This window comes from Athene noctua, chromosome 27 (genome assembly GCF_965140245.1).
Source record: "Athene noctua chromosome 27, bAthNoc1.hap1.1, whole genome shotgun sequence".
Lineage (NCBI taxonomy): Eukaryota > Metazoa > Chordata > Aves > Strigiformes > Strigidae > Athene > Athene noctua.
The window spans coordinates 2667762-2694065 of NC_134063.1; the positions used below are offsets into that span (position 1 = coordinate 2667762).

At 48.5% G+C, this 26304-nt stretch overlaps 1 protein-coding gene across 7 annotated transcripts in view; it reads left to right on the plus strand.

Moving 5' to 3' along the window:
• The first annotated feature begins 1460 nt into the window (after nt 1-1460).
• SLC1A6 (solute carrier family 1 member 6) overlaps nt 1461-26304 on the plus strand; it is a 37510-nt gene continuing 12666 nt past the window's right edge. For 3 of the 7 annotated variants that reach the window (XM_074928264.1, XM_074928265.1, XM_074928259.1), the window contains exons 1-5: nt 1461-1553; nt 13208-13373; nt 23428-23684; nt 24541-24678; nt 25500-25704. In XM_074928264.1, the coding sequence (XP_074784365.1) occupies nt 23471-23684; nt 24541-24678; nt 25500-25704 (557 nt within the window). In that variant the 5' untranslated portion in view covers nt 1461-1553; nt 13208-13373; nt 23428-23470. Of the gene's footprint in view, nt 1554-3283; nt 3345-13188; nt 13374-23427; nt 23685-24540; nt 24679-25499; nt 25705-26304 lie in introns of those variants that run through there. The other 4 variants (XM_074928261.1, XM_074928260.1, XM_074928262.1 and 1 more) reach the window with 4 other exon arrangements.

Consider the following 26304-nt stretch of genomic DNA (forward strand, 5'->3'; position numbering starts at 1 on the left):
GCTCCGGGCTCAGCCAGGAGACACCCACGTACCACTGCAGCTTGTCCTGGCCCTGGCCCCAGGCAGTGGCCAGGCTCTGGGGGGTGGCAGCAGGTCTCACACACAGCAGCCAGCAGAAGTCACAGGCACAAGAAGAAATAAGGAGCAAGCTCTGGATGTGATGCTTGTGGCTAACTGCTCCTCTCCAAATGATTTCTTTCCCTCTTTGAAAGGTTTGTGCACGCAGTTGGGAGTTTGCAAATGCTGTCGTTCAACCTGAGCAGGCAGAGGTTGGTCCCTGAGCCACCCTGGGCTCCCCGCTGCCTCCCAAGCCCTCCACAGGCTTTACTCCAGGTCTACAGCCTGAAGGTGGAGTAAGAACCCTCTAAAGGTAGTACTCAGCTGCTGCTCAACTTTGCATGAAGGCTTTGTTATACCTACAGGAGATGCCAAATGTGTGCAGGACTCCTGATCCTGGGAAGCATTAAAGTCCATTAGAAAGACCAGGAAATTTTCTTATTTCTAGTTTTCAGAGATTTTGTGCCATTTCCCATTATCACAGAAAGAGGTGATGTGGGTATGGGATATCTCTAAGATAGTTTGTTCTTACAAAGTTTATGCAAATCCAGGTTTTGTGAACAGAAGCTCACACACTTTTGACCTTTGAGAAGCGGCTTTACTTTGGGGCTTCATGTAAATAAAGGAAGGATACTGACTGTGTCACTTCACTCAGTCTAGTCTTTCACATTTTCTACCACAGCTATGCAAGATACGTATTTTAACCAGAACTCAAGAATTAATTTTTGGGCTAGATGCCTGGAAATTTTAGTTAGACTGAGCAAGCATTACTTCTCTAAATTTCAGTCTCTCTCCTGATACTGTATTTTAAATTATCTGACCTGGAAAATGCTACGGACCGTCCCCATCAACACTGTTTTGAGGCAATGTTTTAAACATGTGGATGAAACTTATGTATGCATCTAAAAACCTGTGTAAGGGAAGCGTATCATGGAATTGAAGCCTTATTAAATAACCTTGTTACTGAGTACCTCAGTAAAACCCTCCAGAGGATGCTTCTTGCTGGCTCCTCTCTCCCCTTCTTGTCAGTGCCAGGAGCACATTATCGCTGCAAGGTGGACATTTGGTCCCTTGGATAACTGTGGAGCTACTTGCTCTGCACCTCCTTGTGCCCCCCATGATCAGAAGCAGCGGGGTGCCTTGTGGCCAGTAACAACTGAGGAACTCCATGTTCTAGGAGTTTTAGGGGGAAAAGTCTGAATAATGTTCGTTTCTTTATTTGCTGCTTAAAACCAAAGCTTTCTGTATTATTTCATAGCATCGTATTGCAAGGAAACCAGCAATAGTACATTCAAAGTGTGGAGCATAGTTTCCAGGATTTACAGCTGCGTAATTCCCATGGGATTTATTCCCATTGGTTAGCACTGGGTGCGTGCTGGTGACCTGAGTGACATTGTAGGGTGAGTCTTTCTGCCCAGACACTCGCCACAGGCTTTTCTCACCTTCTAACAGGGGATTAAACAAACCTACAGCGAGCACAGCTGCAAATTCAGAAGGTAAGAGCGTGTAGGTGGGTGGAAATACACCAAGAAGAGGGGAAAATGTGAGCAAATACGGGAGGGAGATGGGGGCTGGGAGCCCATGGGAGCTTTCAGATCCTCAGCCAGCCGGGATTCCTGCAGTGTTGAAAGGCTAATGGTTATCGGTATTACTTTACCATTCATGGTTTGATAGTCTTTAAGTAAGAAGAGACCACTGTAAGTTGCTTGACCAGTTTTACGCAAGTTAGCAGGTTTTGAGTTAGTCGGGGGCGAAGAGAGGTTGTCTAGAGCTGATCACTTAGCGGACGTGCAGGGAGTGAAAGCATCAGAGGAACCAGTTTCTTGTGCTCAGCTTGGCAGAGCCGGAGAGGTCAGTTCTGCTGGTGTCCCCATTCTGGAGCCTCACCCTTCATGTCACTATTGACTGTCAGCAGTGCTAAAAAAAAAATATTATAAAGCAGAGCAAAGTAGGCAGGACCCTGTTCCAGAGCTACTTCTTATCACAGTGCTAAAAGAAGGCTGAGCAGATAGCGCGGGTATCCTGGCAAATGTGACACAATTCATGGGAGCAAAGCAGAGCAGCAGCCTGGCGAGCAGATAAACACACCGCTGGCAAGGTTTGCTTCCCAGGCACTTCACCATGGTCAGCTGTGAAGAAGAAGAGTGGAATTTTCCAGCCGGTTAGTCAGACTGCATGTGCCACACTCCCAGCTCCCCACCGTGGCTGCTTGCAGATGCCTGTTTAGCTGCAGGCTATGAACTGTGAGATTTCTCAGGGGCTTCTCCTAGGTCAGGAACAATCACTGGAAAAGTAGATCAGAGAGCTCACAGAGGAGGTGGCCTGATAAGTTGGGAACGTGCCTTCCCTTTGGCTCAGTTTCTGTAATGAGCTGTGAGACAGTTTGTGTTGCCTCTGTTGACAGCGTGCAGCCAGCACCACTCCAAGCTTCTCTGTGCAAGGACTCGGGCCCTGCATGCCTGCCTGAGCTCAGCCTGGCACCCCCAGGTGTGTGGGGCCACCCTTCACCCCTCTGCTTTACGATCCATGGTTGGGGATGGGGAGAAAACTCCCTGCCTGGGAACTCATCAAGGATGCTGGGTAGTGGCAGAAGGGATCCCGTACAGTGTGGTTGCCCTTACCCAGCTGTGCTGCGTGCTGGCAGGGAACAGCAGCTTGGAGCACTCTCCACGGGCACAAAGACCTTCTGAATCACAGCCCAGTGCTGTGTGGGCCTGCTGCCTCCATGGGTCAGGGAGACCCAGGCACCAAATCCCTGCAGTCTCGGAGGGTGAAGGGTGCCCAGCAGACCCTTCTGTAGCACTGAAAGGGGCAAAACTCTCACCGAAACACCAGCTCTGGAGAGCTGTTTGAAGAGAAAGTCATACTTACCCCTGAAATACTTCAGAGTGATCAAAGATGTAACAGGAGGGGAAGCTCATGAAGCTCATAAAGCTCAAGCTATTCAACTGTTAATATGAAAGCTGGTTTATTGACTTAAGACTGCATTAATGTATTTACACCTATAAAAGCGTAATCTGGCAGAGATCTTGCTGACTGGACAAGATCCAGAGATAGGCAGGTAGTTAAGTACGACTCTTATATAAGATACCGTTCTCTGACTACAAAGGCTGATAGGCAAGGAGATGCACTTAAGATCACCTGCAGTCCTTAAGAGAAGATTCTGTATCTTTCTGATACATTTTTCAGGAGATGGTCTACAGTGGGGAAGGTGAGAAGACTCCTGCTGGATCTGAGAACCTCTGAGTTCTCCAGTTGGGGATCTTATGTTAAGGCTCTACCCCAAGGTGAACAGATATTTGTCAAAATTAGGAGCCTAAGAAACGTGACAGAAGGGTGTTATAAAAACAGTGAGATAAAGCAGAGAGAGGTAGAACATGCTTTTTCTAGAGAAAACTTGGGAGAATGAAAGACAAAGTCCATCAGGAGTGGCTGAAAGTGGGGAATTCTGGAATTCAGCGACAGAAAGCCAAGGGCATAGATTTCCTCTAGAGCTCTGCTTTCTCTGAAGTCCTGTAGTTTTGAATTCTTTTCCTTCCAGAAAGCCATTGAATAACTGCATAGATTCCCAATGGAAAGCAAATTGCAAAATCAAACCCCTGAAGTCAACACAACACTTGAGTCTGTAGACTAAGATCTCACTTGGGAGGAGAAGAGGAGGAACCACATGAATCTGTGCTGAGGGAGGTGATGATTTGAGGGGGCATCTGGAAGAAACTTGGAGGTGATGCTGTCCTACTGACTGCTGAAGGATCATCCACCTTGGCTAAGCTTTTCATACGCCAGATTTCATTTGCATTTTAGCCTCTAAGGGTGTGACTGCAAGTGCTGTATGGGCAAGTGTTTGCACATCTACATTGATTAAGATACAGCCTCTTGGTGTATCAATGTCAGTATTGCCATTACATCAGTAAACTCAGTTCAGCTCCTCTACAGCAGCAGCTGACTGCTTCTTCCTAATCATCATCCATCATTTCCAGGGTCAGGTAGACCCAGGCTTATATAATTTGCCTGAAATTGTGGTGAATTCATCACCACCAGAAGAGAGTAATGCAGGTTCAGAAATTTTTCTAAATAGTATATTCTACTTAAAAGAAAATTAATTAACACAGGGCTATTCCTGTCCTGAAAAAGGAGGTCAGACTAGATGATCACAATTGGTCCCTTTTGTCCTTGTAATACATATACACATATACAGCGTTGGGAGCGGTTGGAGAAGAGCACAATGCCAATGGTAATACCATGTGGAGAATGCCAGAGAAAATGGGCCAAGTTAAATTTGGACAAATATATCATCAGAGCAGCAGAAGTGAAGCATATCCATCCTGTTTTCCCAGCTCAGAGAAGGCAGACTTAGCCTGCAGTAGTATCAAACCAAGCTAACTTGAAACAACAGTGAGGCTTTCTGACTTCCTCCAGTTTGTACAACTCACTAATGCAGGTTGTCCCAAACAAAGTCACATGCTGTTGTGGGAAAGGCATGCAAGCCATTCCCCTGAAGTAATTAATTGCCAGGCCAGACATTTCAGGTTATTAATATGAAGCAGGGTGTACATGAAGGTGGTGGATTGCAGTGTCTCATTCACAGAAACAAGCCATGCTCAGAGCAAATAATTATTGTGTTCCCTAGAGTTTAGAGGCTGCTGCCAGGAAATATTGTTTACTATTTTTGTATTGCATGGCTCCATAAGAATTGCAGTCAAACAATGTAGTATGCCCTGCATGCAGCTCTGCACCTTCCTCTCAACGCAGCTGCTCTTTCAGCCTTGGCCTTCCTGCTACCTTGGCTGTCCTACAGGATGCCATCACCCCGCACTGAAGATAAAATTTCCCCCTCCATGGCTTCTCAGGGACCTTCCAACATCACTCAATCTATTCCAGAGTAATCGCTTCCAACCTAATAGCCTGTGTTTCCCTGAGAGCCCAACTCTTATTCTGAAATTGGGTGGGATTCCCTTCTCTCTAACCATTCTTCGTTGCCCCATCATCACCCAGCTGTGTGGGAAGCTGGGAAAGAGCAGCAGAGAGAGCTGCTGGGGAGGGAACAGCGCAGAGAAAGGTCAAAGTAAGAAAATCTCTGTAAAGGTGAATATCACCGGCTCACTAGAGATAAGCCTGGGGGCAGCATGCCAATGTTTGAGGGATGGTGTGCTAGCAAGGTCCTTTGGTCTGCCGCCTTGGTGGAGGTCGGGGATGGAGATCCATGCAGCAGCAAAGACACAAGGGTTATTGATGTGTTAGAAACCACGGAAGAGCCTGAGAATGGTGATGTAGGAATTAGGACTTCTCCTCCAGAAAGGTGGCAGGTTCAATAGCCCAAGTGAAGTGCATCTACACCAATGTGCACACAGTATGGGCAACAAACAGGAGGAGATGGAACCCACTGTGCAGCAGGAAACTCTGGTGTAGGTGCTGTCATGGAAACACGCTGGGATGACTCGCACAGCTGGGGTGCTGCAATGGATGGCTATAAACTCTTCAGAAGGGATTGATCTTTAATGTCCCTTCCAACCCAAACCATTCTATGATGGGCAAGGAAAGAGAGGTGATGGGGTAGCCCTGTGTGTTAGGGAGTATTTTGACTGTCTAGATCTTAATGATGGTGACAGTAGGGTTGAGTGTTTATGGGTAAGAATCAGGGGGAAGGCCAACGAGGCAGATATCATGGTGGGAGTCTGTTACAGACCACCCAACCAGGATGAAGAGGCAAAGAAACTATTCTATAAGCAGCTGGGAGAAGTCTCACCATCGCTAGCTCTTGTTCTCGTGAGGGACTTCAACTTAGCAGATGTCTACTGGAAATAAAACACATGGGCCGAGGACAATTGTATGAGGTTCAACAAGGCTCAGTGCTGGGTCCTGCACCTGGGTCACAACAACCCCACACAACGCTACAGCCTTGAGGCAGCATGGCTGGAAAGATGCCTGGGAGAAAATGACCTGGGGATGTTGGTTGACAGCCAGCTGAACAGGAGCCAGCAGTGTGCCCAGGTGGCCAAGAAAGCCAATGGCATCCTGGCCTGTATCAGCAACAGCATGGCCAGCAGGATTAGGGAAGGGATTGTCCCCCTGTGCTCAGCACTGGTGAGGCTGCACCTTGAATACTGTATTCAGTTTTGGGACCCTCACTCCAAGAAAGACACTGAGGTGCGGGAGCGTGTCCAGAGAAGGGCAATAAAGCTGGTGATGGGTCTAGAGCACAAGCCCTGTGAGGAGCAGCTGAGGGAAGTGGGGTTGTTTAGCCTGGAGAAAAGAAAGCTCAGGAGAGACTTTATCGCTGTCTGCAAGTACCTGGAGGGAGGGTGTAGCGAGGTGAGTGTCAGCCTCTTCTCCCAAGTAACAAGCATTAGGACAAGAGGAAAGAGCCTCAAGTTGTGGCAGGGGAGGTTTAGATTGGATATGAGGAAAAACTTATTCACCAAAAGGGTTGTCAAGCACTGGAACAGGCTGCCCAGGTCACCATCACTGGAGGTATTTAAAAGGTGTGTAGACATGGCTTAGTGGTGGATTTGGCAGTGCTGGATTAATGGTTGGACTTGATCTTAAAAGTCTTTCTCAACCTAAACAATTCTATGATTCTATCCCCAGAAAAGACCCTTGACTATGGAGGAAAACACCTCAGATTTGAGCCTCACTATTTGAAAAGCATCTCTCAGAAGGAATGGAGTGAGATCAGACAAGGCTGGAAATGAAGGAATAAAAGCAGATCACATCCATTTCACTCTATTATGGGCATTCAGCTGAGCTGCCAGTCTGAATTGCCTCTTGTTGGGCAGATAGTGCTTTTCAGAAATACGGGTGTGGAGAAAGGGACAGGGAAAGGCCCAGACATCGTATCTACCCTGGCTTTTCTCTCCTCCCAGGGCATGTGTGGCAAGGCACATCCATCTTGGGCTGTATTGAACACTACCCTTCTCCACAGCAGGAGATATCCTCACTGAATGAATTTGCATGTCAGAGTTTCAATAAGAAATAATATCTTTGCAAGGGCAATCCCTGGGAGTGACGACTTCCCTCATTCTGGCAGGATGCGTTTCATAGTGCTTCAAATGGTGCATGAAGGTGGGGCCTTGAAATGCTGGGGTTTCAACCCCAAGCCCCAAATTAAGGTTGACATCTGGGTGATTCCCACAGCCCTGCCCAAAGGGGGGTGAGGTTCCCTTTAGGCTTCCCCCCAGGGTGGTGCCGGCCTGGCAGACAGAGCCATTGGGTAAAGGAGCCCCAGGGGTCCCGCAGTCAGTAACCCAAGGTCAGGTGTCCCACATGGGGATAACAGCTGGGACCGTTGCAGGAGGGGCAGTGTCTGTGTGTGAGGTGGGTGCCCTGTGCAGAGTTCCCTGTTGGGGAAGGGCCTCCCGCCTCCCTGGGACTGGGCTCCAGTCAGCTCTGGCTTTTGTAAACGCGGGCTGTGGAGAGATTCAGTACGTGGCTTCCTTGGTCTGATGTGTTTGGCTTGTTGACTCGGTTGTCTCCTGTCCCTTCTATGGGAGACTGCATTTCACCATTTATTGCACCCACTGTTGGTCGTGCGGTGTCATTGCTGGGGTCAGTGGGATTGATGTCAATTATGTATAATCTGACTGACTTGTTTGTACCCCCAGCGCTCACCCATGTACTGACCCTTTTGTATCAAATACAACCTGGTTATTGGTTCATCTTTATGCTGGCTGTGTCCTTTATGCTAGGCCTGATAATTGGCAAAACAGGCCTGAGAAATGCTTCTACCTGCTGTGAATTCACTTGTGAGGTTGCAGTGCACATCTGTCCCTAGAGCAGCCCAGGGCAATTGGGCACATCTGGATTTCAGCTGTCAAAATTTATGAGTTTTATGTGAGAGAACTGCCTAGTGCAAAAAGAACCATCTCATAGTATGTGTAAAGAGTTGGTTAATAGTTAAAATGCCAATAGAGCATAGAAGAGACAGCTCTGGTACTTTGCCTTTACAACTGATCTACTGCAGAAGCAGAGAGTGATTTTCCAGCCACCTTAACAAAGAACAAGAAGTCTGTGCTAATACACAACCCGGCAGCTGGTGGCTGTTAGCATCCACGCTGGAACTCTAGGGCACACAGAAACTGCAACAGTGGACGAAGAGAGAGCTGCAGAACCTGGGAACATGAGAACTGGGGAAGCTGTTTGTGCTGTACAAAGCGCAGCCGAGCACAGACCGCAGGAGGCAGAGCAGCCGTGGGAAGGAAGGATAGATGCAGTGAAGAAAAGAAATGAAAACAGTGCCACATTGTCATCAGAACTGTCTCTGTGCTGCACAAACCACGGAAGAAAGCTGCATTCTCAAGTCATGGGTAAATAAGGGTAGAGTTAAATGTACAAATATAATAAGGCAAGCCAAAAAAAAAAAAAAAAGAACTAGTTTATGACATGGAAACTACATCAAGCCTCCTTAAAATACATCTGGCAGAACAATTGCTAAGGCGGTTTGTAGACCTAGCAGAAAAACGTGGGGCTGGGAGGAAGAGGGGGGGGGCAGGGAGAAAAACCTAAATGATCCCTTGCACCTATTGTCATGCTGGGGGAATCCAGGTGAAATTCCACCAGGGAACCTTTCAGGGAGGGAGCAGGGGATTCATTCTCCAGTGGAAGTGTCAGTAAAGTTTGTTAAACAGTTTGACAAAATGATGGTTTTAAGCCTTTAGGCATCACAGAGCAACCACTGTAGGCATCTGCAGTTCTCAGTGGTTGGGCCTGTATAGTGATATAGAGAGATTTTAATATTTTTTTTTTTTAAATGGTACAATACAAACCACACAAACTCCCAAAGCAGAACTGCTCCTAGAAGTGTACAGCACAAGTTCCCTGTGCACCTGGGAGAAGCAGGGAGCATGAGCTGGGATTCAAACTAGCTGGAATGTCTCAATCACATACACCCTCAGCAGAACCAAGGAGAAAATGAGGGCGCTTTTGAACAACAGAAACTTCAGGAGGTCTCAAAAGTTTGTCTCACACATCAGTTGAAACTACTTAGTCAAAAATTTGGGGTAATAATTTTTGGCATTGGATATACCATTTTTTTAACTACCACTGTCTTAGTTTTGTCGTTCCATCAGAAATTCTAACCAAAATGGCCTGGCAGGTGCTGTCAGTGAGAACTGCATCATATGCTCTTTCTCTTTTAATCCTCCTGGCCCTGTTGTCCTTGACCTTTGCTCTCCCTCCAGGCTGCATCAAGAATCATGCACCGTATCAGCTCGGCTACAGGGGGACACTGCAGAGTTATCAGGAGAGTTGCAGTCTATGCAAAGGAGTAAAAAGCTGAGAGGCACTCACATGAAGAAATATTACAGCTCAGGTCGGAGTAGATTTACATCAGTCTGATCCAAACCAAAACATTTCTTTACATTTCTGAATTTTCCTGAAGTTCATGTGTTGCAAGAGTTGAAATTTTGGCTTTTTGTTCCAAAATAGGGCAAAAATAAGTGTTGAAATAGCGGCATTTCCCATAGGAAGGAAATTCCATTATTTGAGCAGCTCTGTGAAACACGAAGGAGATTCATTTGCAGAAACTCTGCTAACTTGGAATGAAGGTCACAGCTGCATAATTGGACTCTGCTCCCTGGGCCAAGCAAGCAGTGCAGGATACAAAATTAATCCCAGCCCCCAAATTAAGGTTACTGTAACAAGGAGAACAAGACTACAGAATTGCAAAATCCAGGGAAGGAAGGGCTGAAGGACTGTTTAACAAGAAAATCACATCTTTCCCCATGACGATTAGCAAGTGGGAATATCCCAGTGGCTTTCTTCACTCCAGCAGAAAGCACCCACGTTCCTAGGACACGTCTGGGTAAGGATGGCTCAGGTGCAGCCTCTGGTCACCCGCACATCCCGGTGACAGGGCTGCACACCCCTACCCCTGCAATTCATTACAGCATGCTCTTTAATGTTTCAGGGTTTTTTTTTCAGCAGTTCAGACAAATTGAGCCCTTTCAAAAGGATAACAGAGTAAGTGCTTCTTGGAAGACAGTGAAACCATGGGACAGTGGACACAGCATCCATCTGCTTGGGTTTTTCTAAGCCAGCCCTGCAGCCTCAATGCCTCATCCAGACTGTGTGCAGCAAACTCGATTTGCCATAGCTGCGTGCTAGCAGAGATTCATGTGTGGGTTTTTCCCTCATCATTATATTATAAATCAACACTTAGCCCATCTTTAGGTGTTTTGCTTTTTAAAGATCCAATAGATAATCAATATCTTTCCTAAAAAACAAAGAGATGGTGAAAAAGTAGTTATTCTACTGGACCTGCAAACCTCTCTGTTGGACACAAAACACCCCTATAAAAATCTGTCTCAAGAGTGTTTGCTCAGAACATCACTTATTTAGGACTGAGGTCTTTCCAAGTTGGGCAGGGATACAGACTGAGGGCATGTTCAAAGAGGGAGTAGGTGCAAAACAAACTGCCCTGTCCCTATGTAACATTTTTAGTCTACTTGTGAGATTAGCATAAACCAGTTTGAAAGGTGCTTTGTGGAGAAAGTCACGAGGGAGCTGATATGGGAAAGCTGTTCCAGGCTATTTCCCAACAAGCCCTTCCTTTATCTTCAAATGGCTGGGCAAGGATAGCATCAGAAGACCCTTTACAAGATTTCACATAAGTGAAATGAGGGGCAGTTGTCATGTCTTTTCTCATTGTCGTTCACAAGGATGACGCTGTGAGTTTCCTTTTTACCCGTTGTTGATAACTTACAGCATCCCGTGGCCTCTGTGCGATGTGGATGATCAGGTGTGCCTGGCACTTGTAGAAAAAGGAGAGACTTGGGGGAGTTCGCTTATGGTAGTGTTTGTTCACCAAGGATTGCTCCACCCTGGAAAGACCACCTGAGCATCAGGCACCTCCATCCCAAGGGAGAAGAGCTCTTCACCTCCTCCATAGCTTCAGGTTGTTCCTCTGTGTCCTATTTTAATCATTGGAAATTGCCACAGGTGCAAGTTGAAATGAAACATGGAAAAAGTTGCTGAAGGAGAAGGTTTAAGGTGTTTGTCACTGGGAGTTTAGGGCTAAAAAAGGCCTCAAGGTTTTATTAATCCGGGGATTAAAAAACTGGGTAGGAATTAGTACAGGTTCTAGGAGCCAAGCTGAACTTCAGGCATAAGAAGTGGGCAAGGACAATTACTCGCTGTTAGCCAACCCTTCCTCCCCGAGGCGGAGTCAGGGAGAATGCGCAGCGGCTGAGGGATGGCCAAGTGCGGGGCAGCTCTGCCCCTCTCTGGGTAGTGTCAGAAATGCAGAGTGCCCGGCGCTGCCGCCCACCTGAGCCTCCAGCAGACACTAACAGTGAAGTCGGGTACCTCTGGAGGGAAAGCTGCTGGCTAAGGCACTGAGAGAAGCGGGGGCAGGAGGAGCAGGAGATGCCCTTTCTCTGGGCTGCCCCACTGGCAGCCGGTGTGGTGGACCCAGCAGGAGAGGCAACGGAGACCCGCCGTGTCCCAGGCTGCGCTGCCACCATCCGCCTCCTTTACCCTCTGCCTGGACTAACTCTCAGCCAACATTTCTACAGGAGTGTTTTGGGGGTGTGGTGCAGGCAGAGCACTGGATAATTCCCCATAACCAGAGACATTCATTTTGGAATAAAATTATCTTCTTGTGTAGCCTGTTCCAGTATATGCTTTGCTGGAAAGGTGACTGAAACTTTGCAGGGTACAGGGCTTGGGTTCCCAGTCCCCAGCTGACACTTGCATGACCTAAGGCTTCACTGAACTTGTGCAGCCTTCAGTAGGAAGATTCGTGCCATCGCCTCCATTTACATGTGAGCAACTGGGTTGTGTGAAGACCGAGCAATTTGTCAGGTGTCTGTGTGTCCCTGTCTCCTGATTCAGCAATGGCCTGTGTCCGTGCTGATCTGGTTAAAACAAGGGAGAATGACAGATAGTCAAGACCCCAGGCTCCAAACGGCCTGTCCAGCAAAGTCCCATCTAATCACCATCCTGGACTCAATGATCTTAAATGATTCTGTGATTAATGTCTGCAAAAAGCTAGTTGGTTTTGGGAGCTGCTCTCTGTAACCTGGGCTGAGGAGGTTTAGCTCTGCTCTTCCCACTGAGTCTGATGGGGACACAGGGCTCAGGGGGATTTCACTTCTAGGACTCTGTCAGATGAGCCTGACTTTGGCTTTGACCTACCTGCCCTTTGCTGGGTGACTTCAAACACTGGCAAGCTCTAGCTGCAGACACAACACATTGCTGTTGCTATGCTGAAGCTGGAGCATGCGGCAACATCCCTGCACTGGGGCCACCTGAATTAAGGAGAAGGCTACTGTCAGGAAACAAGTGATATGTCCCCTGTGAGTCATGTATCTGGTAGGAATAGAAACAGAGGTTGTAACCCTGGTGCTGGGGCTTGGTTTTTAGACATAATTCTTCACTCTGCCCTATTCAGAGGCCAGCACAGGCTGTGTGGTGCTCACACCTCCAACCTGACTTGTGTTTTTGGCAGAGTGCATTAATGGAAATTTTGAAATGAGGGACTTCTATCAAAGAAACTGCAGCAGGAATCAATATTTAAGACATCAGTGAGTAAAGACAGTGGAATTTTCATCTGCTTCTTTGAAAGCAGAATCTGGCTCCGTGACAGACTGTATTGCTAACGCATTCCCTTTGCACAATCAGTGAATTGATTCCTCCTTGTGACTTGCCCAATACACCAATGGGAAAATACAGCGATTTGGCTGAGGCGCGGGAACTTGTCCATCCCCTCGGCTGGTCTGGACAAACACAGGGGTGTGCCTGGATCTCTGAGGTCCTGCTTACACAGGCTGGGCTGGTGAAGGACCTGCCCGTTCAGGGTATCCAGCTGTTGCTGCTGGATGGATTTCTGCAGGCAGCCACCCTCGGGGAAGGAACAGACTGAGGGGCAGGGGTGGGATGGGGATGAGATCTGGTTCTCATTTCACAGCTTGCCCTGCTCTCTGTTACTGCTAACGCTCTTTGCAGCTGGTGTGAGGAGGCAGAAGAAAGTGCAAAACCACTGGTAGTGTTAAATCCAGTACAGGCTATATGCAACATCATGGTGACAGGTGCTTTCTGTCCTCTGGTCTCCTGCAATCATAGAAGATTTTTTCAGTCTCCTCCTACATGCCACTCCCCCACCCCCTACTGCCATGTATCCTGAGCATATTACAGTCTTCCTTTCCTCTCTCAGGAGGTACTGCTCAGAGCTCTCTGCTAACGCTGTACCTTTCTAAGGAGAAAATCCTGCATCCTGCTTTTGAGCTTAAAGAATTAAAGAACAAAACAACTCAGAATAATCCCCCAAGACGAAAAAGACCCACTGCCTTTCCTGCTTGAACGACCGGCACTTTTTCCAGGTGAGTGGTTTTGTCAGCAAATCTGAATGCATGAATAAGAGCCGTGCCAGGTCCAGCGGCTGAAACAGGACAGGAGGATGGCAGGAGATTTCCTTGGGCATATGCATGAGAGAGCAGCAGGGATAGTTCTCACCCTGCTTCAGGACAGGGGACTGTCCAGAGGGGAGTGCTTTCCAAGTGGGAAATATGTTCTGAGCTGGAGAGAAATGCCTCGCGGGCAGCTAGAGAGAGACAACCTTATCACAGGACCTTGGCATGAGTAGAGAGCAATGGGGAGAGCGGAACTTGTCCTCCCAATATCGGACTTAGGCCACAAACCTGCTGATCACTTTGTCACTGTAGAGCTTAGCTGGGCTGAAATTCCTGCCCATTGCAGATTCCTCTGCCCTTAGCTGGTGCTCTCTCACAGAGATGGGTCAGTGGCTGGGCCCTGGGCAGATCCGTCCTTCTCCTGGGTCCACTGTCACGGTAGGAGTTAGCTGGGAGGAAGCTGACTGCCAGGTACAGAGTGGAAAATGGAGATGCCCTAGCGCTTCACTGAACAGAAAGCCCTGCCAGGGGCTGCTATAGCAACACAAAGATGGCTGAGTTCACCCCAGTTGGGCTTGTGAACAGAAATTTTCAGCATAGGCACTTTGGCTGCATTGCTTTCAGCTCGTACTACCCTTCCCAAGGACAAGCAATGGGCCAGGCTGCGAAGGATCCAACAGCGTGAGGGGTGAGGATGCCTCTGGCCAGGGCATCTGTGAGCCCTCTCTATCCTGGTCCCCAGGACTGAAAAAAACAGCTAATAGCACAGTGTCTGGATTCAGTGCTCCTGGTCACAGGCACTGAGCTACTGATGGGGGAAAGTGAGATGGGAGTGGAGACATCCACTCCTCCTTTGCCATCCTGGCAAAGACAGTCCCTGCAAAGCACCTATTTTACTCAGCTGGCAGTGGAGGGACTGTAGCTTCCTACTCTGGAGTGCCAATGATCTGCCTAAAACCAAGTAGGACTTGATAGCTTCTAACTGCAATTTTCAGGCCACTGAGCAGAGTCCTGAGGGCAAAGCATGGCCCTTGAACAGCCTGGCACAGCCCTTCCTCGCAAGCACTGAGCCTTCCCTCCCTCCACGCAGGGATGGGCTGTTTAACTTCTGCCCTCTCACTAGGTGACCCAGCACCAGAGCTGTCCACTCGGAAAAGACTCTTACAGCCTCCTCAGTGATCCCTTGCCTGGCCCCTCCGTACCTGCCTGGCTTGTGCAAAGCTCTTCCCAACCCCTTTCCTCCTGCAGAGATTCCTCCCTCTTCTCTCGCTTACGGTGCTTCCCTGGTGCTACCTGTGGAGACTTCCCACCTTGAAAATCCTGCTGGTTTTGATGTTGAACATAATAGCGGAGTTTCCTTGGAGACAAGAGAAACAGTGGGCTGAAAAGTACTGATTATTCCACAGTTGCTGCCTGGCTTTCAGAACAAAAAAGACCAAAAAAAAAAAAAAAATAGTTGCGTCAGCAGAGGGAAGAGGGAGCCTGGGGTGGCCAGTGTCGAGGGGGGGATGCCTGACTCTGACATGTGCCATCCCCTCAGCAGCGAGGCTTGCCCAAGGGCCACACTCTGTGCCCATAGCAGTGGTGTGACAGTACACGCTGTACCAAACACCTCTGCTTTGGGATTGTATTGCAAGTCTTCCCCCAGTCCCTGGAGGCTGGGAAACCTGGGAGAGACTTTGCAGTGGGCATTTCTAATTTGGCTGACTTCTGTCAGTCCCGGGAGTAAACCTGACTAATTAGATTAACCCTTTTGTGTTCTTCTATGCAGACATTAGCAATAGTGGGACAACAATGTAAAGCACCCGCATTTCAGTCATTGTCTCCCATCCATTTGCTCTGAGGAGTGACAACTGGGTTTGTCCCAGATGAGAGCCTGAACCCTCTGAAGACTGGAGCTCTCTGCTGTGTTGGCCACACAGTTTTGGGGTGGGTTATGTGATAATCAGCTGACACCTCTTGGAGAGGTTAGCAATCAGAAAGCCATGGCAGTGCGCTATACATGGGCAGAGGGACCAGGGCATGGGCTGGCTGCTGCTGAGAGAACAAAGTGTGGGGCAAGAATGCAGATAAAGTCTTTGCTTGAACTTTTTGTTTACTTTCTTCTACCTCACACACCATGGCAAGAGGGCCCTGCAATGCCATATGCTGCCAGTGGCCAGGACCTTCCTTGGCCCAGAGGAGCATCTCACAGAGGATCCACTTGACCGATAACTCCCCCTCTGCTGAGACACCCCTGGGGTCCCGATGATCTGTCCAATAGCCACAAATGGCACTTGGCCATTTCCATGAAGTAGCATTTTCCTGATTATCTTTCTGTGTGGTGCAAGAGTGCTGGGCAGGATTTAGAGGGTGAGAGAAGAGTGGGGAACCAGACCATGGCCCTGTACTACTTATATATGTAAGTCAGCTCCAGGACACTGCCAGGGACGGGGTGTGTCGGTGCTGTCTAAAAAGTCCTGTCAAGCCTTGTCTCACAGCACATCAGCAGGAGATGGAAGGATCACAGCATGGATGAGGCTGGCAGGGACCTCTGGAGGTCATCTAGTCCAACCCACCCTGCTCAAAGCAGTCAGCCACAGCTGGGTGCTCAGGACTGTGTCCAGTCAGCTTCTGAATATCTCCAAGGATGGAGACCCCACAACCTCTCTGGGCAAGCTGCTCCAGTATTCAGTCTGCCTTATAGTTAAAAAGCTTTTCTTTATGCTTAAGGAGAATTTTCTGCTACTTCAGTTTGTGTCCACCACCTCTCATATGGTCACTGGGCAACACTGGGAAGGGTCTGGCACTGTCTTCTTTACAGTCTCCTTTCAGGTATGCACTGATAACATCCCCCTGAGCCTCCCCTGCAGGCTGAACAGCCCCAGCTCTCAGCCTTTCCTCAGGAGAGATACTCCGGTCCCTTCATCATCTCTGTGGCCCTTCACCGGATTCTCCCCAGTGTGTCCATGTCTCGCTTGTACCAAGGAGCCCAGAACTGGACACCACACTCCAGGTGTGGCCTCACCAGCGCTGGGCAGAGGGGAAGGAGGGATCACCTCCCTCAACCTGCTGGTACAAACACAGCAGCGTTTCTGGACCCTGGTGCTGGTCCCCCCCGGGACCTCCAGGGTCCCAGGGGTGAGGTACTGTACGGAGGCCCTAAGGGGAGGCTGCGCTGTTCCTGGTTTGCAAGCATCTCGTTTCATCTGGATCACATAGTCAAATGCATTTCCCCTTCACCCAGCACAGCCGAACTCTGACCGTTGCCTGGACAAAACCAGACCAAAGATCTTCTGCAGTTTCCCCTCATGCTCAGAAATCTCAGAGCCCCGTGACCCCTGAGGCTGCAGCATGTGACCGGAGTGAGGGCAGAGCTGTGTGCAGGCACGGAGTAGATTTATTCCCTGTAGGCCTAAATGTAGTTTCTGTTCCTGTTGTGAAGGAGTGCTAAGGCATGCAAAGCTCTGTTTGGACAGAGAATTTCTCCCCCTGGTTACCAACATAACAGTGAAACGGGTTCTCTGTGGGCAGCACAAAGTCTCTTCTCCCTGGCAGAAGCGCAGTGCATCACTGTGACACAGAACTGACCTCCTCTGGCCAGCACCACTGCCCTGACCTCTCCGGAGCTGTTTTCCATGCGGAATGGGGCCCTTTCTTAGCTAGCTCTGCATATGCACATGCAGCCCATCCCCTCCAGCTCCCCCTGGAGCAAAAATTCCTTCAGCAAACAGCTTAAAATTTGCCCCAACAATTTCATTTTTTCTGTTGTTGTGACATAGTAATATCTAAGATGTGCATGTGGATTTCTGAGCGCTTAAAAAAAAACCAAAACAACCCACAACATTTTGAGCATTTAATGTTGCAACATAAAAGGTGTATTATTCCCCTCAAGCATAATTCATGCCTAGCAGTATTTAATGTCAAGAGTGCACAATGGGGCCAAAAATACTCAATTTGTGACAAGGGGGTGCAAACCTGCCCTGGCGCTACCACATTTAACCCTCCAGTGAAACTGCCTCCTGGTAAAAGTGTAATGTCTAGCTCCTCTTTCCCTTCAGCCAGGATTTTATTATCTTCTGTCTTTAAAACATGCTCATGGGAAGTACTGCACAGTGGATGGTTTCAGCTTTTCTGATGTTGGCTGCTTTAGCAGAGACAAAGCATAAAGAGGAGGGGTGCTCTTCAACATACAGTACAAGTAGGAACAGACACATCTCATCTGATTCAGAGATTTCTTATTTTCTAGCTCTTTATAGGTCCTTAAGCACTATTGCCCTCCTCCCCCACTGCTGGAAATCTCCTCCCTGTGTAGATGGGAAAATAACCACACAAAACTCTGCAGAGAGCGGGACAAAAAATACAGTGCAGAAGTCTTCCTTCCCCATTTTTTACTTTCACCATCTTCTGACTGGTGTCCCTAAAATAGCCAAAATTCCACTTTTTATGTGAAACCTCATTGCCAGGAACTAGGCATTAGTTTTGCAACACTGAACTTTCTTGCAAAATATCCTGTGCATCCTTGTCTGGCCTCGAGGTTACCTCCAAAAATGCTCTCTCAAATATCTCAGTGTTTCTGGCAGAGTGGAGCCTGGAGAAGCAGCCATGAGGAGAACCTTCCCCAAGAGAGCAAATCCACCTTCTTCCTCATGAGAAGGAAAATCCAAGCCTTTGACAGACCATTAATCTGCAAGAGTATTTTGATGACTTACTACAGCAGTCTGAGAACTTTCAGCTGATGCAATAGAGAATATTTACACAATTTCAGGCCAGTGATACAGAGGGAATGTGCTGTGGAGGGGGCTGCTGTATTGCAAAATATGCAGATGGAGAAAGGGAGCAAGTCAGCAAGAGGGTGGGGACATCACAGCAGCAAGTTCTGCTGGTGAGTTCCTTCTGTGCAGTAAGTTTTGCTCTGAGAAGGCTGCTGAGCATATGGTGGAATATGGGATCTAATGACTAATCCTGAACTTTCCCATATCAAAATAGAAATTTAATTTTGTTTGCACAAAAATACACTTTCCAAGTGCACGTGGATGGGGAGACATCTGGAGAAAAGAGCAGGTGAGTCCTTTTATATGTGTGGGTTCTGCTCCCACCCTCCCTGTACGGGAATCCATGCCATTGCTGGGGTATGGTCCTAAGAAAGACAAGGTCTGGAGGAGAGGTGAGTCTGCATTTCCATACTCCTGGTTCAACATGGGTCTCCTCGGGTCACCATAGCAAATAGGAATCCTGGTTTGTGCGTAGCAAACCTGTGATGGGTGATTTCAGAGGCTCAGTGTGATGGGTTTCACTTCACTAAAGAGATGGGAGCTTTGCATGTCAAAGTAAGGTGGCACTTCACCTTACCAAGGTGTGTTGGGTTGTTCAGTGAAGAGCGATTTGAGAGTAAGAAAGAGAAACTTTGGGGTTTGAAACTTTCTTTGGTGGTTCTGCTTTTAGAAGTGATTGTCTTCGGTGGTAATGCGTTCTGCTGCAGGAAGCTGCATCGCATCCCTGCTGCCTGGAGGTTAGCCAATGTTATCCCAATCTCATAAAAGGGCGTGAGGGAAGACACAGGGAACTACAGACCTCTGGGTCTAACCTCAGTTCCTGCAAAAATTGTGGAGAAGATTATACCGGTTACTATTGAAAGACATTTAAATAACACCACAATCATCAGGCACAGTCAACAAGGGTTCACAAAGGGGAAAGTCTGTTTAACTAATCCGATATCCTTCTATGATAAGGTCACCCACCCACTGGATAGAGCGGTAGATGTAGTTTTTCTGGATTTTAGGAAAGCTTTTGATACTGTCCCTCACAGCATTCTTCTGGACAATTTTTCCAAATGTGGGGTGAGCAGGTTCACAGGCCCGGGGTGAAGAACGGGGCTGCAGGGCAGAGCTCAAAGGCTTGTAGTGAATGGGGATACATCTGGCTGGTGACCGGTCACCAGCAGTGCTCCACAGGGTGCAATTCTAGGGCCAGTCCTGACTGATATATTTATCAACAATCTGGATGCAGGAGTTGAATGTGCCGTTAGCAAGTTTGTCGATGATACCAAACTGGGAGGTGCTGTTGACTGTCTTGTGGGACAAAAGGCCTTGCAGAGGAATCTAGATAGACTGGAGCACTGAACAATGACTAGTGGGATGAAATTTAACAAGAACAAATGACAGATTCTGAACCTAGGATGGAGTAATGCTTGGCACAAGTCTAAACTGGGAGAGGAGTGGCTGGAGAGCAGCCCTGCAGCAAGGGCTCTGGGGGTGCTGGTGGGCAGCAGCTCCGTAGGAGCCAGCAGTGTGTCCTGGCAGCCAAGAGGGCAAAACACATCAAACACAACATGACCAGCCAGACAAGAGAGGGGATTGTCCTGCTCTATTTAGTGTTGGTGCAGCATCGCCAGGGGTGCTGTGTGCAGTCCTGGGCCCCACAATTTAAGAAGGATGTGAAGGTTTTGAATGTGTCCAGAGGAGGGCAACCAAGCTGAAGACTGGGCTGGAATGAATGTCCTATGAGAAACAGCTAAGGACCTGGGCTTGTCTTATTTGGAGACAAGGAGGCTGAGGGGTGAACTCATTGCTCTCTGGAGCTTCCTGAGGGGACATGAAGAGAGAGGTGCTGACCTCTTCTTCCTGGGATTTAGTGACAGGATGCATGGGAATGGTCAAAGCTGCACCAGGGGAGGTTCAGGTTTGACATCAGGAAGTGTTTCTGTACCAAGGGGGTGGTCAAACACTGAAAGAGGCTTCCTAGAGAGGTGGTCGATGCCCCAGGCCTGTCAGGATTTAAGAGGCATTTGGACAATGCCCTTAAAAACATGCTTTAACTTTGTCAGCCCTTAAGTGGTCAGGCCATTGGACAAGACAATTGTTGTAGGTCCCTTCCAACTGAAAGAGCCTGTTCTATTCTATCCCTTCTATCCCTACGGACTGTGCAGGCAATTACTTTTCCCACCATAAGGACAGTAAGCTCTGGGACAGACTTCTGGAAATCCTGCAGACAGAAGAAGATGAAATGGACCACAAAGGGGATAATTCAGTGAATCTGTGATAGAAAAGGGTGAGATCTGAGAGGTGTCCTGTACTGGCTAGTGATGCCAGTAACTGGCAAGACAGGAGGATACAAGAGGTGTGAGAGTCCTGGCTCATTGGAACCTGACAGCTAATAATTTTGCTTGCCCAACCCTGTATCTAGGTGTTTTGCCAATTATTAGGCCTAGCACAAAGGACACAGCCAGCATAAAGATGAACCAATAACCAGATTGTATTTGATACAAAAGGGTCAGTACATGGGTGAGCGCTGGGGGTACAAACAAGTCAGTCAGATTATACATAATTGACATCAATCCCACTGACCCCAACAACGACACCACACGACCAACAGTGGGTGCAATAAATGGTGACATGCAGTCTCCCATAGAAGGGACAGGAGACAACCGAGTCAACAAGCCAAACACATAAGACCAAGGAAGCCACGTACTGAATCTCTGCACAGCCCGCGTTTACAAAAGCCAGAGCTGACTGGAGCCCAGTCCCAGGGAGGCGGGAGGCCCTTCCCCAACAGGGAACTCTGCACAGGGCACCCACCTCACACACAGACACTGCCCCTCCTGCAACGGTCCCAGCTGTTATCCCTCAGTGGGACACCTGACCTTGGGTTACTGACTGCGGGACCCCTGGGGCTCCTTTACCCAATGGCTCTGTCTGCCAGGCCGGCCCACCCTGGGGGGAAGCCTAAAGGGAACCTCACCCCGCTTTGGGCAGGGCTGTGGGAATCACCCAGATGTCAACCTTAACTTGGGGCTTGGGGTTGAAACCCCAGCATTTCACTAGGAGGATACTAAATAAATAATACAAGCCTATTCTGGGGCACAGGGGATTGAATCCATAGTTTCTTAACCTACTGTGGAGTTCAAGAGGCACAGAGTCAGTGAACCGAAGGAATACATACTTTGCAGTTTCTTTCTTTCATGTGTAGCTGTGAGAAGTAGGAGTGCTGGCAGTAAAAAGGAGGAAGATAGGCAAAGTTTTCACCCAGTCTGATGTATATTTGCTCCATCAGCAGATAAAAGCAGGGTGGTGTAATAAGAAAGGGAAAGTGTGATCAAGCTGGAATCCACAGAATGCTGCCTGCTAATCCAAATCCTTGGGGTAGCCACAGCAGCACTCCAAGGTTCCTGCAGCAAAAACCCAGAAACTTTGCCAGTGGCCTTCACACAGCTGAGCCTTGGGAGGGCTTAGATTGACTTGGCACGGCCACCTCAAGTGTCTCTCCACTGCTCTGCACCTCATGAAGGCTTTAGCATCTGTGCAGAGGAATCTTCTATCAGAACGGAGATTTTCCTTCATCTGTCTGTTGGAAGCGACCTTGCAATGCTGTCCCCTGAACCAGCTCCAGTTCATGATAGGCATTTATCTGGGTCCAAATGGCAGACACTGGATGTGTATTTCATAGAGAATGTAATCCCAGTTGTGATGGTTTCTTTGACTTACATTTAGGATTGCAAATGGAGTAGCTCTTATTTCACCAACGACACCATAAAAGGTCTTTCAGCACCTGCTGATGTGCTAAAGTGACTTTGTTCTTCTTTGGTTTCATCTTTGCAAGCTCCTGAGACAAAGAATCAGAATCATTTTCAGACCTTGTATCTGTCAAGGCACCTGTAAGAAAATGGCACCTGCATAGTCAGACAATGTTCTTCCTCATAAGAACTGTTGGCTTGCTGGTGCCTTCTAGTGCTCCAGAGTGGGCTGGTATGCCTGTGTAGCCCCCTTGTTCTTTTGTTCAGAGGAATATGGGAATAATAGTAAAAAATAAACAGTTGAACAGTAGGCTGTTGTAGCAGTCAATAGGCAATGGAGCAGAACTGGTTCTTTATTTACCTCTTCGGAGTAGGCTTGATCTTGACCTTAGTATTTTTAAAGACAGGACAGCAGGTTAAACCCATCAGTGGAGTCTGATGAGAGATGTTACTTGAAAATCCTGTTGGGCTTCAAATAAAAGTCAGTAAAGCATTATCCTCAGGCTCCACAAAGGCAAAGAGATAATGTTCCTTTCTGTGGAAACAGCTGGTGACACTCAATTTCATGGGGAAAGCTGTTTTGTTCAGGGTCTGTCCATCTAGGAGGTATGTCAGAAATGTTGTTTGCTGCTTGGTCTTATTTGGAACAGTTTGTGTAAAGGAACTGGTTTTATTGAGAGGTGATAACTATTCATTCCTGTCCAAACTGATAAAACTCCTAAGCACAAGCTTGGGTGGCTGTGGAGCCCTTTCTGGCTGCCCAAGCCACCAAAGCCTCTCCTCAGTGCAGATTGGGTGCTACAGAGGCCAGAGCTTCTCCAGAGACACCAGAGCAGTCACAACAAGACCCTGGTAGCACTTCAGATGCTTTGTCCTGGGGTCTGCTCCTTGCCAAGGAGCTCATTAATCAACTCTAAATAAACCTGATCAGGGCCCAGGGAAATGACCTAAAAGTTAAGGCAAGGTGTTGGGTGCTGCAGCTTATGCTTTCCCACCTGTGCATCTCAGAATCACAGAATTGTCTTGGTTGGAAAAAAACGTGAAGATCGTCCAGTCCAACCATCAACCTGACATTGACTGTTCCCAACTACACCAAATCCCTCAGCGCTATGTTGACCTGACTCTTCAACCCCCCCAGGGATGGGGACTCCCCCCCTGCCCTGGGCAGCCCATTCCAACGCCCAACAGCCCCTTCTGCACAGAAATCCTTCCTCAGAGCCAGCCTGACCCTGCCCTGGGCAGCTTGAGGCCATTCCCTCAGGGCCTGGCGCTGGGGCCTTGGCTCCAGAGACTCATCCCCCCTCTCTGCCCCCTCCTGGCAGGGAGTTGCAGAGGGCCAGGAGGTCTCCCCTCAGCCTCCTCTTCTCCAGACTGAACCCCCCCAGTTCCCCCAGCCGCTCCCCAGCAGACCTGTGCTCCAGACCCTGCCCCAGCTCCGTTGCCCTTCTCTGGACATGCTCGCGTCATTCAATGGCCTTTTTGGAGCGAGAGGCCCAAAACTGAACCCAGTAATTTGTGTTTTTCCCCGCCCAGCGTAGGCAGAGCCGTGCCTCGGGGACTGAGCAGCCGTGCTGACATGGGCGAGCAGAGCCACGTCAACAGCCTGTTCCTCAACGAGGACGCAGCCAAGCGGCTCAGTGCCGAGGGCCGGGTGCAGCGCCTGCGGCAGGCGGTGCAGAAGCGGGCAGCACGGGCCAAGAAGCGGATGCACAGCATCACTGCTGACAGCGCGAAAAGCTTCTTCAGGAGAAATGCCTTTGTCCTCTTCACCATCGCTGCAGTCTTACTAGGTATGGAGCTGGTGGCAACACTGGGAGCCACTTATAAATGTGGGGGAAAAGTTTGTTTATTCTACAAAGGTTTTATTTTATCATAACTATTTGTCTGTGGAGGTGAAGCTGATGAGCTGACAGCTCGAACTGCCATCCACACCAGGAGTACCTTTGTGTGCAAGAACAGACTTTGCAGAGAGTGTGTGTGAGGGAGACCTTGTTGATCCTTTCTGGCTGCAGCTTAGGAACAGTCTACAACAGAAGGGGTTGGATGATTCAGCTCGACCAATCCTCATTAAAAAATCATCCAGATTTGTTCAGAGGCTTCTTGTGAGTGCAGCTACAGGCACAGGGGCTCTTCAGATTCATCCCACGGCTTTAGCCAGGACCAGAAGGGGGAACTGATGTGAAGGGCTGTGACACTAAATCTGCCCAGCAGGTAGTGGATTGTCCCTGGCTTTTGATCCAGACTGTATGTCTCTAACTCACTGGCTGAACTCAGCTTCAAGAAGTGGGTGGACAAAGTCTCTGAACTGTGTAGTGACACTTAGGTTGGGAGATCATCTCTCTGGTCACAGCATTTTTGTGTTCATGACCTTCCTGGGAACAGAACCCCAGAGGAGCAGCAGACAGCAACAAGGAGACCTGTGGTTGAGCATGAGGCTCCTGTGCATATAAATATGTCAGAGGGAGAGAGAGAGCATACGGTAAAAAGTGGATCATAGCCTTTTAGAAAAAGAAAGCTCATTTACTCCTCTGGGGAGAGGAGGAGGTGAAAGGAGATGAGAAAGAGAAAAGCCACGCTGTAGGACTGAGGGACAGACCACTGGATCACATTGTCCCATTTCCATTCTCATCCCTTGCTGACCCACAGGGATCATCCTGGCGTTTTCCCTCCGGCCCTACCAGCTGACCTATCGCCAGATCAAGTATTTCTCCTTCCCCGGCGAGCTGCTGATGCGTATGCTCCAGATGTTGGTTCTTCCTCTCATTGTCTCTAGCTTGATTACAGGTGAGAAATGCTTTCTGCTGCTTTCAGCCAAGGCAATAATCAGCAGACAGATGCTAGATGTTGTTGGAGTACCCTTTTTTGCCCCAGCCGGAGGTGCTTGGATTAGCTTGGATAATAGTGACAAGCCTGAACCTACAGCTGTAGTGAACATGATTCACACTCATACCCCTGCTTGCTCAGTAGAGGGAAAGAGAAGCAGAAGGCCTTGTGCTTTCTCAGAAGACTGGGGAGGACACAATGTGGTGTTTCCAAGGCCCAGCACTTGAGCACTAACAGGGATTTCATCCTACATAACCTCAAACATCAACAAGTTTTTTGCCCAAGTCAGTGTCAGGTTCCCTCCAGCCCAAGGAATGTTCATTCATGTCAGTCCGAAAGAGCTGGAGTCGACCACTGGCCAGAGAGCTTGCTTCATTCAGGTCCTCATAGAAGACATGCCAGCCAGCCAAGCTTTCAGACAGTGGAAGGAACTGCAAGGCATTCCACCTGCTGAAACATCCCATTATTAGGGACTTAAAGGCCCAGCACACTGGGAGGGAATTATTTCCCTTCTGAGAGCTTTAGGAGGAAATTGCTGTATTCCCAAATGCAGCCTAAGACCCACCAGTGCTATGCTTCTTCGTAACCACAAGCCACATTCTCCCATATCAACATCACCCTGGAGCTCCAAAGTCTGCCCCTTGTACACTGTGCTTCCTAGAGACCCCAGCTCCCCATCCAACTCAAGCATGTCCCCTCCACACTTTGAATCTTCCTCGGATTTTCCCCTTCCCTCTAAGACAATAGACATTCTCACCTTGTCTCTCTGTGTGGCTCCCCAGGAATGGCCTCACTGGATGGCAGAGCCTCAGGGAAGATGGGGATGCGGGCTGTCGTCTACTACATGGTGACCACAATCATAGCGGTCTTCATTGGCATACTCATGGTGATCATCATCCACCCAGGAAAAGGATCAAAGGACAAGCTTCACCGAGAAGGCAGAATTGAGCAGGTGCAGACCACCGATGCCTTCATGGACTTGGTGAGGTAGGTGAGCAAGACGGTGTCATGTTGAGACCATATCAGTGAGATTTCATTCCTCCATGGAATGTCCTTTTGAAGTGTCACAGCTTTAGGCATACACTCTTAGGGAAAGAAGTTTATGGCTGAGTCTTGCCGAGCCTACTACTTCTAGCTCAGTCTAACTGACTGGCTTTGCCACTTGAGATCAAATGATTGGCTTGGAGCTCTGGAATCCAGCCCTTCTGTTAGAGGTATTAGTGCAAGAGGCCAAGGCATGCTCAGCAAAACAAGTAATAAAAACTATCATTGACTGCATGCCCTTCAGAAATTCACCCAGCAAAGGCTGCTCCAAATATCTGTCTTCCCTGACCCAAGGAAATTGAGGAAGTGGTTCCCAAGACATTGTCTTTCCCTCCCTTGCTGTGACCTTACACAGTGAATTGCAAAGCTGTACTATCTCAAGTGATCTGAATGTATGTTTCTGAGGTACAATATAATATAGAGCTCAAATGACAGATGTAGAGATGAAGCTGAGAGCAAAGCAGTATATTAAAAATTGTAATATGGTATTGTTTCAAGGTTCGGTTGGGTTTGCTGATGCTTTTACAATGGACCCATATCCCA